General features: G+C 35.8%; 1 protein-coding gene across 1 annotated transcript in view; it reads right to left on the bottom strand.

Annotated features, from left to right (window-relative positions):
* The window catches only part of THOC1 (THO complex 1), a 32,804-nt gene that overhangs the window by 8,433 nt on the left and 11,555 nt on the right, over positions 1-12,816 (bottom strand). Inside the window, exons 2-16 of the mRNA XM_026841444.1 lie at positions 12,658-12,731; positions 12,492-12,552; positions 11,722-11,788; positions 10,580-10,698; positions 9,276-9,324; positions 8,674-8,769; positions 8,296-8,378; positions 7,719-7,792; positions 7,025-7,133; positions 5,698-5,829; positions 4,291-4,391; positions 2,363-2,429; positions 2,141-2,191; positions 1,448-1,518; positions 74-169 (exon numbers count right to left, since the gene is read on the bottom strand). Coding sequence (XP_026697245.1) covers positions 74-169; positions 1,448-1,518; positions 2,141-2,191; positions 2,363-2,429; positions 4,291-4,391; positions 5,698-5,829; positions 7,025-7,133; positions 7,719-7,792; positions 8,296-8,378; positions 8,674-8,769; positions 9,276-9,324; positions 10,580-10,698; positions 11,722-11,788; positions 12,492-12,552; positions 12,658-12,731 — 1,250 coding nt within the window. The remainder of the gene's footprint in view (positions 1-73; positions 170-1,447; positions 1,519-2,140; positions 2,192-2,362; positions 2,430-4,290; positions 4,392-5,697; positions 5,830-7,024; positions 7,134-7,718; positions 7,793-8,295; positions 8,379-8,673; positions 8,770-9,275; positions 9,325-10,579; positions 10,699-11,721; positions 11,789-12,491; positions 12,553-12,657; positions 12,732-12,816) is intronic.

The raw sequence follows: 12,816 nt of genomic DNA, 5'->3' as shown, positions 1-12,816 counted from the left end.
AGCCATAAAACACCCCCCAAACCAAATAACCAACCAAAACTAGAAACTCTATCATGAAAAAAATCCAACGTACTTCCCCATAAGGATTTTTTTGTTTGGTCCTTTTCCTAAGAAGTCCTCTGGCGCTGGCCTCTTTCTCACAGGCCTCATTGGCTTAGAATCAGGAGGTCTAAAGGGGAAAAAAAAAAAAAGCTTTTTAATATCAAACCAGTAATATTTAAAGAACAAAACAAATTAATTTCACTTCAGCTGGTGCCAAATTAAATCATAATGAAAGTGTTCAGAAGGACTGTGATTCTAGGAGTGGAAGGAGAGAGGGAGAGAAGAGGAGAAAGAAGATAAAGTAAGGATAAAGAAAAGGATTTGCCAGGCACCAAAATTAATTCACTCACAAATTTAAAGGTCTATCAAGAGTCCCGATATAGAAAAAGCAGCAAATCAAATTTATTCCAGCAGCACATACTAAATATGATCAACGCTGCTGCTGGGATCATCTATGATTTTAAGTTCTCTTTCCCCAGGTGCACCTGATTTGATGGGATCAGAGAATGGAGATCCCAGATCACTGAGGTTAGGGTAACACCTACCCAAGCTGAAACTCTGGCTGAGATCTAAAGAAGGAGACAGAACACCTGTAAGTCAAATTTTCTTTCCCCCTCCCACCCATAGTAATTTGTTTCTTCTCACAGCCCCCCTTCCTTTTTTGCAAACAGACGAAGTCATGAAGAGGTGGCTTCACCCGATCTCTCCATAGAAGGAAACATGCAAAGAGATAATGACCCTGCTGATCTTTACCACAAAGAGGCTATAGTCTGTGTGCAGAATAAATAAGGGTGGAAGAGGAATGTTTGGTCACCACCTTAAGATAGTTAAGTAGACACATGAAATCAAAGTTACTAGTTAGTAACTAATTACACAGGAAACCTTTCAATGGTGAAAGACACTTAATCATAATTTCCTTTCAAGTAAGTGATCACCTCCACATGGCAAACCTAATAAGGTATGTAAGAGAACTGTTACACAAAACTCCAGGTACGCTGCCCCACCAAAGCCATAATGCCAAAGGCTTCATAAGAGGCAATCCAAAGTGCTATGTGGTAGTCAGGCACTAACTTCTTCAATCTAGGGTCTGCTGAAGGCAGGAGGGGAGACAAGATGCTTTAGTTTCCTCAGCCACTGGATCCTTGGTATTATGAGAACAAAACAGTGCCATGGGACAGCAAGGAATGCTCTCCCGAGACTCCGTACATGCATAACCACTGCTTTGCTAACATAATGAAGCCTTCTGGCAGAAATCTAGGAGCCTCTTGCACACACAGAGGGACATACAATTATACAAATCTCAAAGCTGTGTGAATCATTAACGTTCACACGCATTGTGGGTACGTATTCTGAAGCCGAACCACCATTTCAAATAAGCAGCAGCAAGCTTCTACTTCACAGTTACCTTTCTTTGACAAAGCTTGGGCAGCCCTCATTTTTCCATGAATTCCAGTTTTCTTCAGTATTTAATATATGCTAGGGAAACATAATATTGCACACTGTTAGGGTAATAATCACCTTCAGAGTTGATTCTAAAGTTTTCAATAGAGCTATTAAAGAGAAAGCTTTGTTACTTTGTATTTCAGCAACTATTTTGAAGGTCATCAGTATAATCTTAGGCAGCTGGTTTAGCTTATTCAAACCCAGTATATCTCCCCTCCAATAACTGTGGGAAAGGCTGTATTTCTCCTTCTCTAAACAAGAAAAATATTTGCATCTAAAGTAAAGGAAAAAAGGAAAGCAAGAGGACAACTTTTTTATTTTAATTCCACTTGCATCTTATATTCTTGGACAAAGGTTTTTTAAAAATACTTTTTTTTTTTTTTCTAATAACCAGCATCTCCAGTGTGTACACACCCCTGTATATGCACGTTTCTATTTCTTTCCAGGAGAAGGAAGAAAAGCACATTAATGAAAACACAGAAAAAATATCACTATGAAATAAAAAGACATTACGTGACCTTTTTTACTGAAGTAAGATAAAAGTTCTCTCAGATGTGACGTCTATGTTCCAAAAGTTAGTTTAAACTGATTTTTTTTTTTTTTTTTTTTTTACACTCCATATAGACTTTGTTCAGACAGGCACCAAAGTACTTACCTCTACCATTTTCGAGAATCTTTCCCCATCTGGCGGATTTTCTGAAAGAAGCTATGATTGGAGGAAGAAAAACAAAAAAACCTTTTTGCATTATATTTGTAGCAGAATACATAGAAAAAAATCCAAAGAAAATGGTGGTTACTGCTTTGAAGGTCACTGATACAATATCATATGATAAATATTTTTCCATGTAATTTTTATAGAAGTATCTACTATACCAACCTGGTAAACCGCTTTTGTAGTATCTTCAATCCAAAGAGACTGTTCATCCGTTAGAACATAGTTTGAACTGGAATGGAAATAAAACAAAAACCCAATAAAAAGATTGTCATTAAATCAGATCACTTTTTTAAAGAAAAATTTGAAGAGTTTACTATACATCAAAACAGTGCTGAGGACACATTTACAATACATACTTTCTGAGGGTTGTTAAGAGGGGATCCAAAGAAAGCAGCTTGAATGTGCTCTGGTTTGGTCCCATGGACTGACCACTCATTAGTTTGTGAAGTTAATTAGATGTGTTTGTGGAATATATTTTCAGGTTTAGCTTCATCCAATAGGGAGTTAATTTGCATGATTCAAGATCACACCAAAGCACAGAAAATGGGCTTAATGAAAAGACTTACTGAAAAAAACCAAACTTCTAACCCCAGCCAAAGCAGTGCTGTATGTAAACCATAGCAAAAGAAACAATCTACCAACTGTATACAGAACACAGGTCTCAAATATCTCAAAACATATATTCTGTATAGCATAACCTGAAGTCATTAAACAAGTTGCTTGGTATATCTAGAATTATAATGCAATGGTAAGTAGGAGTGGAAAAAAAAAAGAACACACAAATAAATCTATCATGGCTCACTTCATTCCCAAAGAGACTGGAACTTGTTGGGTTTTTTAAACACATTAAAAATCAGATGAGAATCTAATAATTTTCACTGTTTCAAGAAGAACCCATTTGAAGCATAACCATTAACATTCCATTTACCATGTTCAAAAGCAATATAACACCAATCAACTTTTATGAAGCACTAGGTAGCTTAAATAGCAAATAAACATGATAACCGCTAAGTCAGTAAGACAAAAAAAGACTTTTAGAACTAGCTTCTCTTAGTTGACAGGATATTAAAAAAGCTCATCTTTTTTAAGGAAGGGAATAATTAGTAGTATTTTACAACTGCACCAAGTGTTACGCTACACCATTTATATGACATACCATCCTTGACCACTGATAGATGAGTGCTTTTAACAAACACTAATAAACTGTCATTGAAATGACTGCCTACCACCTCTAAAGGACTGAACTGCAATTTAGAAGACTTGAATTTTATTCCTTCTCTGCCAACAGACTGCCTTGGTAAATAATCTATAGAACAAGGATAATGACCCTAATCTAGTTTGCAAAGTTCTCTGAGATCTGTTTATAAAAAGCAGTATATTGCAGGTGAAAGAGACATGCCTTAAATGTTAAGCATTATGTACACAGACAGTCAAGGGCACAGGAATGAACAGAGAGGTAGGATTTTCTTCAGCATAACATTAGAGAGTAGAGGATGACAACGTTTTGTTCTGTCCCATTAATTTATAAAATCAATATTCACAATTGTTATTTCTTGCTATTTTAGACAGTAATCTGTAGCACAGTAGGAAAATACAAACCAGCAACCAATGCCACATCACAAAGTCAATACAGATTCAAAATGATGCCACATAAAAGTAGTTTGCATTGGTCTAACAACTCGAAGCTGTCAAACTCTCTCATGGCTGGCACCCACCTTAAGCAAGCTTTATTGGCTTCTACTTCTGAGCCCCCACTCAACTCACCAATTTGGCAGAAAACTAACTTTGCAAACATGAGCAGACTAGTTTTTTGCTGGTTTGGTAAACTACACAAGTTTGAGTGAATCTAATGAACACCAGAGACACAGCAAGGGAGGGCAAAGAGTCAGGCAGAGAGGAGCAGAGAAAGGCAAGAATGACACCTTCACTTTCCTGCTGTAAAAATTTCAGACACATCCCATATTTCCCAATCCAAGGTTCTGCAAGTTTCACAAGAACCTTAGAACAAGTAGACAAACTTTTAAAATATTTTGGTTTATCTCCAAGTTCATAGCTCCCCATCTCCAAAACACAAATTATTTCCATGTTACCTTTTGAATTTGACTTGTCCCTTTAGATACTGAAAGAGTATTAGGTACTGCAACAAGATGTGACGGCGGAAGTTACTGTCACTCAGCTGTAAATCCATCAGCTAAACAACAAAAAAGAATTACCCATTAAAGAGACTAAACATGCATAAGTGAAAAAAAACAACAAATGTTTTCAGATAAACTCCATGTAGACTGTTTTTACAACAAGATATGTTAAGTCATTACAGAAACCCTATTCAGTACCACCTGTACTTTCAGGACAGCACCTTATAAAGTACTAAAATGGGTAAACTGTCATCTAGCAAAATTTAGGAAAGAGTATCAAAATTTCTAATGAATCAACATTTTAAAAAACATGAGGAACTGCTTGTAAGAGTATCCTTAGATTTTTTACTAGTTTTATACTGCTGGATTTAACAACATTCGCTCCGAATTGAACAGGAATTTGGAGAAACAAATATTAAAGTAGTTCAGTAACTGAAGGAGAGCTTGCTCCCTTCTCCTATGAACTCCTGGCAACCACAGAAGCATTCACTCTCATCAACACTTGCACAGTGATAGCACTGCTTGGTTTCTACCCTATGTGCTGCAGGATGACAGATCATACAAAGGGAACATTTGAAGATTCTTTAAAGAAAAAGGCTTTTGGCTACTGGCTGTTAATTAAGCAACTGGTTTTGTATCTTCTAAACTCTGTTATTTTAACATTGTCAATACACAGGTCAAAGGCTTATGATGAATTTACCTACACTTCTATCCCAGAAAGAGAAAACTCATGCTGCACTGAGACTTGCTTTCTGTCATCTACTAATCCATGCCGTTGAAAGGTAAAGTTACGTACTATTCCAAAATGAGGACAACAATTTTAGGATCCAACAGAGTGCCATATTTTTGACTTAACAGAATTAAAAACTCTCAATCTTTTTCAAAGAAATTTTAAACAAGACCATTATGAGGTAGAAAATACAGTTAGCACATCATTGACAAGTTTTGAAAATGTAATTCTAAAGGCAATAAAAGAGTAACAGATCTTTAAATATTTACTCTCTTTTAACTTCCCTAAATGTAACAATACAAGTCAAATGCAGTAAATAAATGTCAGCTTTACTGCACTCTTATTCCAGAAGTCCCTGAATCATCAATTAACAGAGGCAATCCACAAAGAATAAAGTAAAAAAAGAATAGAATAAATCTATTGAAATAAAGTAATCCAACAACTAAACAGGATGTAACAACAATATAACCCAGAGAAAGTGTGGAGTCTGTCTGTGGAGACATTCAAAACCCAACTGGGCACAGCACTGATCACCCTGCTCTAGCTAAAAGCTCTGAACAGAGAGACTGAACTAGACACAGGTGCCTTCTGTCCTCAACTAGTCTGTAATGCTGAGAAAAGAAACCACATACCTTTTCACTAGTTAGGAATTTTGCAAAATATACGTGTTCTCCTCCTGTTTTTAGTTCTTCCAACTTTTTTCGGGAAGCCTGAGTGTCATCCAGCTTGTAACTTTTGAAAACAGCCAAAACTTCTTCTGAGTACTATAAAACAAAAATTATTTACCACTTGAATATTTTAAAAATTGTATTTAGAGTGTAGTTAGAGCACTAGACTTGGTGCCAAGCAAGTAAAATAATTTGTAAACTTGCTATCAGTCAGTCAAAATCACCCATTTGCAACCAATATGTAGAGCTTCTCTGAACACCACAAATGACAGTGAAAGCATTATCTATCATTTCAGAACATCTAATCATTTGGAGTATTTAAAATTGCTAGTGAACAGTGCACTATTGCTTTGTTGATTGAAGAAAAAAGATCCACATGCCAATAACACTATATTCAAACTCAATTTAAGTTGTTCAGTAATATACAATGTTGCATAAGTGAGAGTTAAATTTTCAGTGCTGCTCTTGAAATCAATTCAGCAGTAATGCAGAAAAACAAACATTTTATTTGAATGACTTAAGCCTGGCCTTGTTCAGTTTGCCTTGTTTGGTTTCTCTGGGGGACATTTTTTGTGGTTTGTTTTTTGGGGTTTTTTTTTTGTTGTTGTTTTTTGGGGTTTTTTTTTGTTTTTTGTTTTTAAAGCTGAGAATGTAGACCTCATTAACTAGATCTGCATCAGAATGTCTGAGCAAATGTTACCACTTATTACCAGAACATGGAGAACGAAAATAAAAAAAAAACCCAACCCAGGCTTCCTGCTATTAAATAAACACCAAGTGGCAACCTGTGAAGAAACAGTATCTTAGCAATAAGTTGTCTTCAACATTCATACTTAGCAAAATTGAAAAAGTCAAAGGTAATGTTCAAGTCACTGCTTCTATAAAGAGATTAGAAACCACTGGGATCAATATTTCTATTTGAAAGTAAGATCTAAGACTAGGTAGGAAGAACTATTTATCTTCTGGGTGGAAAAAAACCCCAAACCCACAAGTTCTGCTTTTCGCAGCTGATAAATCACAAAACAGGTACTTTTGACATTACTGCAATATATGAAGTCTTTCTGCTATTGACTCACACAAGTTTTATTAAGGAATTTACTGTACATCTTACTATGCTGTTTACCATCAAAGGCTCACTTCAGAAAACAGCAAAATGCACCTCCTCATGCACTATTATTTTACAATGGCATTAGCACTTGAACTGTTCTATGCTCATGAAGTCAGTCTCCTACTCATGTAAAAGGTGTTTTTTTACTTAGGCTGAATGGTTGAAAGCACAAACTCAGATTACCTTAAGAAAAGTTTTCCATGAGACCTTCTCGTAGCACTGCACAGGATTTCTAAAATAATCTTGAAGTGACCAGAATTTTCTATAAAGATTATAATCTATTGGAATGGAACTGGGGAAAAAATAAAAAACCAATATATTAAACTCGAGTCCACTCAGGAATGTGCAATCTCAGAAGATATCATCCATTTTGTAAGTGAAATGAGTCAACGGTGAGCCCTGACAGAGAAATCTGTAATTCAGAATTTGTCCCTAAAAGAGTTTTTCACACAGTTCTATTGTTACTTTTCCACCATAAAAGCAAAAATAGTAATAAAAAAGGATCTTACAAGTTTTTCACTATCTGGGGAATGCAGAGCAGCACAGCTTTTACTCCTAAAAGCATATACACCATGTCCTTAGAATTCCTGAATACATTTCACCAGAACAAGTTTTGTCAAGATAATTGGGAAAATTGTCAAAAAAGAGAGAATAGCAGCAGTTCTCAACCAGGGTACTTAGTTTTTTTTCATATAATCTGTAGAGGTCTTTCTCTTCCAGGCAACTGCACTTAAACAGACTAAGACACTGCTAGGTTGTATCTAATCCTGAGAGGGCAGGAGATAAGTAGAACTCTGAATACAGCATTTAAGGATATTTTGCATTACTTTCACTTTATAAAGTTTTGTTTCAGCTTTTAGAATTGCTGTGAGCTCACCAACTTGTTGGTGCTTCATCATCTCCCATTTCACCTTCTTCTACATCCATTCCTTCTTCTCTCTCCTCAGTGTGCTAATGGGAAAAAAATAATTTAGAAGTTGTACAAATGGCATTACAGTTTGTATATAGTATTCAGTGTTATTTTAAAAATTCTATTACATTTCATATCAGAAAGCTTAAACTGGTAATTCAAAAGAATTCTACAGTATTACTCCAGTAAAACACACAACAAATTTCTGTCTTAACACCCTACTACACTTTGCAATGGTAGCCAGATTCTCTTGAAAAAAGCTGAAGGAACAGCTCTATCCACTGTACACTGTGGGGAGAACTTAGTACAGTAAGTGACAGCACCTGTCCCTCACAATCAAATTAATATTTTTCTAGTCAAAGTGTGCACAATTTAATGTACCAGCTAACATGCCCATTTCCAGAATCAGCAGCTTAGTCTGGAAGAGGGACAACCAAATTATGAAAATACATTTCAAAATATTAAGCACAGTAAAACACTTTTTCTGCAAACAATCTAACATGTTTACTACAGAATTTGTGAAGAATGACATAGGAATTTTCACCTTTTGTCCTAGAGTGCTCTCATGTTCGTTGGTATTGAAAACGGTGACATTTTCCAGGTTAAACTGACTCTGCAAGTTAAGTCCTGTGAAAAACAAAGGGCTAGTCTTAGAAGCTGTGAAGTTCATAAGTCTGTTCATTCAGTCAGTCTTTTACAAGATGCAGATATTAAATTATCATAAACAGCATTCAAAACTTGTGTCTGAAATCACAAGTGAAAGCCACTTATAGTATATCAAGGCTAGAGACAAGAACTAAGAAACAAGAGTAAAGTGATTTTCTCCAACTGAGTTTGGTCTGCAGCCATCATAAACTTAAAAGATTCAGCATATTTAATCTTTGTTAGATGTTAAGTTTGACGAAATGCAAAAAAATCTCACCTGACTTTTCTGAAAGTGGAAATAATCTAGCCAAGAACAGTTGAATTCTTCCACAAAAGACTGTGTTTTGTGACTTAGATAATCTTCTTAGGAGGTCTAAATATTGCAAAGGTAAAGAATATTAATATTTATCCCTCTGTCAATTTCTCACACACTAGAAAAAGACTTGTTAATTACATAACCTACAGAGCTAATGACAGGACACTAAGATTTGTACATTTAAATATAATTTCCTCAGACCAGCCACATTCTTTCCAAATGCATTTTACCAAGTCTCTTAACACCTTCAACAGCAATAAAAAATAAGTTCAAACGAATCCTACTCAAATATACAGCCTCTGATATGGGCCTTGTCATTGCTGAGGAATAAATTATTTCTCAGATGTTTTCTACAACAACCTCCACTGATGAAGAGACTTCCCTAAGATCAGAATGACTTCTACATTCATCAGCAAGACTCATGAACGTCTGCTAAGAGCAATCTGCCTTTTATTCCTTACTGAACACATGTGAATGTAGATCAAATTATTAAACCCACTTTCATTTGCTGAGAGAGGGAGTTCTAGAATTTCCCACCATTCCCCTGAAAAACTAAAACTCACCATTGCACATTCGTAGCAAGTAATTTTTCCCTGCAGAGTAAAATGTATTCTGAAACAGAGTAAAGGTATTTATATCATTAAGAGATCACAAAACCTTCCTGAGCAGATTTTAATTGAATCGCAAGCCATGACTAAGAGTCATTCCTACTGCTAACTCCGAATTTTTTTCCCTTAAATAAGAGACAGGTTTCACAAAAAGGCAACATGAAAATAAGCAGTCCCACAAATTCCAAAAAAGCATAAAACACAACATTTAAATCCAACCTCCACACAGAAAACCCATTTGTGACAACAAACTGTGAAACCAGCATTCACTATTTTTCCTGGAACACACTAATTTTATCACTCATTGCCTTTATTATTCCATGCATTGTTTATACACATAAGCAAAGAGCCACGCACAGAACATTTAGAGCATTCACAGTACTGGTAATTTGGCATCAAGAGAAGGAAACTAATAGATGTTTGAATTAGTGATAAGGAACAGTGTGTGAATGTATCAGGGGACGCAATGTTATCTGAAATAGAACATTCTGAATGAATGCTTACAGGAGACAGTCCTGGTCAGGAAAACAGAGAAACTGGAATGCTTTTCTGGTGTTACCTGTAGAGTTGCTGACACTTGTGTTCGTGGTACTATTGACAAAGAGCAAACCAAGGACAATGGGATCAAAGATTTCTTATAATCTTGAAATAAAATGCTGGCAGTTCAGACTTCTGCCTGAAACCCTGAACTCCCTCTTTAATTAACAGCACTCACAGTGCAGGAAGCTAGCAGCCTGTCACAGGAGCTCTTCTGCTACAGCACCATGACACAGCAAAGAGCACAAAACCACCCCAGAGGCCTCAAAGCACTGACTGCTCCTCAAGAGCAAAAATATTTTAGGGCAATGTATTCACCATTGCTACAGTTCTGTAATGGAAAGTTCATTAAGGAAGTGACCAAGAAGACTTCTTTCCCTGCAAACTGGAGATGGAGGAATCTCCTGTAGCTGAGGAAGAAACCGAATAGTAAGTCAAGAGAGAAGTTACACATACAGATTTTGCATTGGAAGTTAAATTTCCAGTTTCTAAACATGACAAACATTGTATACTGTAGAGAAAGAAGTTAGAAATAAAACATTAAAATTATAATTTTATTATTTTGACCTCTGCTGCCCGGACATTTTTAAGCCTCAAAACAAAATGCACTCAGTGCTACTACTGCAATGCAAACAGATACAAATACAGTCAAAAACTGTAAAAATGGCTCAAGTAGACAGAAACTTTGGCACAACTGTATCACATTTTGGAAAAATACCTACCGATTTCCATGTAGCAACATTCTTCTCCACAAAAGTGAAAATTTTGTCACACTGATCCAAAGGCAGGCAATCCAGAACATCCCCCAGAAGCACAAAAGGGGTTGATGCAGTGCAGATACCTGAGGAACAGGGAACACTTTATTCAGCAAATTTGAACTGAAATGCAATAAAGGTGCATGGCAGTTGAGGGACATTACATTTAAAAAAAATTTTTAAATTTTCTCCTGGTTTCCTACAAATCCTGACAAAAATCTTGGGCTAAAGTGTTAACTTCCATTCAAGCTATTTATATATATACACATGTGCAGATGAGCTTTACAAGAGCTCTGCGCCAGTGTAAAACAAATAAGCAATAACTGTTCCAAAACCCTCAAAGTCTGAAACAACATCCCGTCTCCTTGCAGACTGCAGGTGAACTCTCAGACTTCTAAACCCAGTTATTATACTACACACACCCATGAAGTCTGAGAGGGTTTTCCTCAAGTAAAGCACCACTAAAGCAGAGCTCCAATTCTGTCCACCCATGCTCTGTAGTTTGGTAGTACTTGTGTTCCTCCACAATCACAGGTCTTGTTATTCTACAGTTCATAAAACACATATGTAGTTGACCTATACTTACTAAAACATACAAATATTTGATGCGTAATGTGAACAAATAAACAAAGGGAAGAGCATGAAAGCCTCCTAAGGAGATCGGCACACTGATTTCTGACACACAAGACAGTTACAGAAGCAGATTCAAGTATCTACAAAATAGTGTGTGCTGACAGGTCACTACTGGGACAGGAGCACAGATATTCAGAAGTTAATTCTGGCTCTGCCATCAACTGACAGAAAAACCTACAAATCATTTAACCTCTCTGCCTCTCGGAAATGATGATGCGACACTTGAAGTGTTTTAAAGTGGTAGACAAAGATAGAAAATGCTATTTATGTTGCAACCAAAACCACGCATCTTTCTCCATTACAAAAAAAAAAAAAATTCAATTAATTATAATATACTTCATTCCTGTTGTGAAACACACAATAACCACTAGCATAAGGGCCACATATTAGATGACTCAGGAAAAAAAAAAAAAGATTTTAAAATTCCCCTGAATGGTCCCTAAAACGGCCAAGAGACTTGAAAGAAAGATGCTCACCTTCTGTAACTCCATTAATAGCAAGAGAAATAATTGCCAGGAGATTTTCACATGGAGCTTTATTTATCTAAACAAACAAAACAGTGTTAAACTTCTCTATTCTAACTTAGGTATGTCTAACAAAACTAAAATTCTTGTTTCCAAGTAGGCAAGTTTAAAACAAATATGGATGTTCAGCTTCCCAAAACGTCAATCAATCTATTAAATCAGACCTGTTAGTTAACTATAGAAAGATTTTACTGAATGTGCAAGATGTCTTTGACTGCTTCCAGCCATTAAAGACTCTGTAATGCCTACTGCATAGACAGTCATTTACACCTGAAAATTAACATCCTACATTCAGCATTCAAGTAACACCAACAAGAAGATTATTCAATTCTTTTTATCATTCTTCTCAGTCGACAGGCAGCTTTGTTATATGCTAGTACCAGATAACCCACTCCACCCCACTCTTATAATTGTAGAATAACGCATATTTATGAACTAGAATTTTTAAGACGTGGCAGACTTTCATAAGCATTACATGCTGGAAAAGGCTAAATCAACACCTTTCACTACAGTGTGCTATCTGTAAAATACTGCCATGCTATCCTACCTACCAATCTATCATCTATATTCAATCTTAATCATGTAACTTCTACACAATTCATGCTTTTAATAAACAGTATTTCCTTATACTAAAGTAAGTTGCTGTTAAATTAATATATTAACTTAAAAATAGAAATTTGAGTTTTAGTAAGAGATAAACTGTAGCAGTTTAAAGTACTTACTATTTCTTCTTCTACAATAACTCTAAATGCTTGATCCAAGGTACACTTCTTTTCATTTTCACTGCAAATGCAAACATTCCACATCAGTTAATAACAAATACTAAGGACAAGATTAATAAAAATTATCTGAATAGGCACCTTTTAAAACCAAGCAACATTTACCTACCTCCCAGGAATCTGGTTAAATGCGTTCAACAATGGCTTGATACTTTTGTTATTCAGAGCCTCTCTGGTGGATGTCTACCAAAATGTAAAGAAAGAGAAGTCAGAAAACCAGTACAAAACCAGAAGGATCTCCTCCTTCCTCTGACAGCAGTAGTATTTT

This window comes from Athene cunicularia (assembly GCF_003259725.1).
Source record: "Athene cunicularia isolate RWA chromosome 2 unlocalized genomic scaffold, athCun1 chr2_part1, whole genome shotgun sequence".
Classification (NCBI taxonomy): Eukaryota; Metazoa; Chordata; class Aves; order Strigiformes; family Strigidae; genus Athene; species Athene cunicularia.
This window is presented reverse-complemented; position numbering and strand designations above follow the sequence as displayed.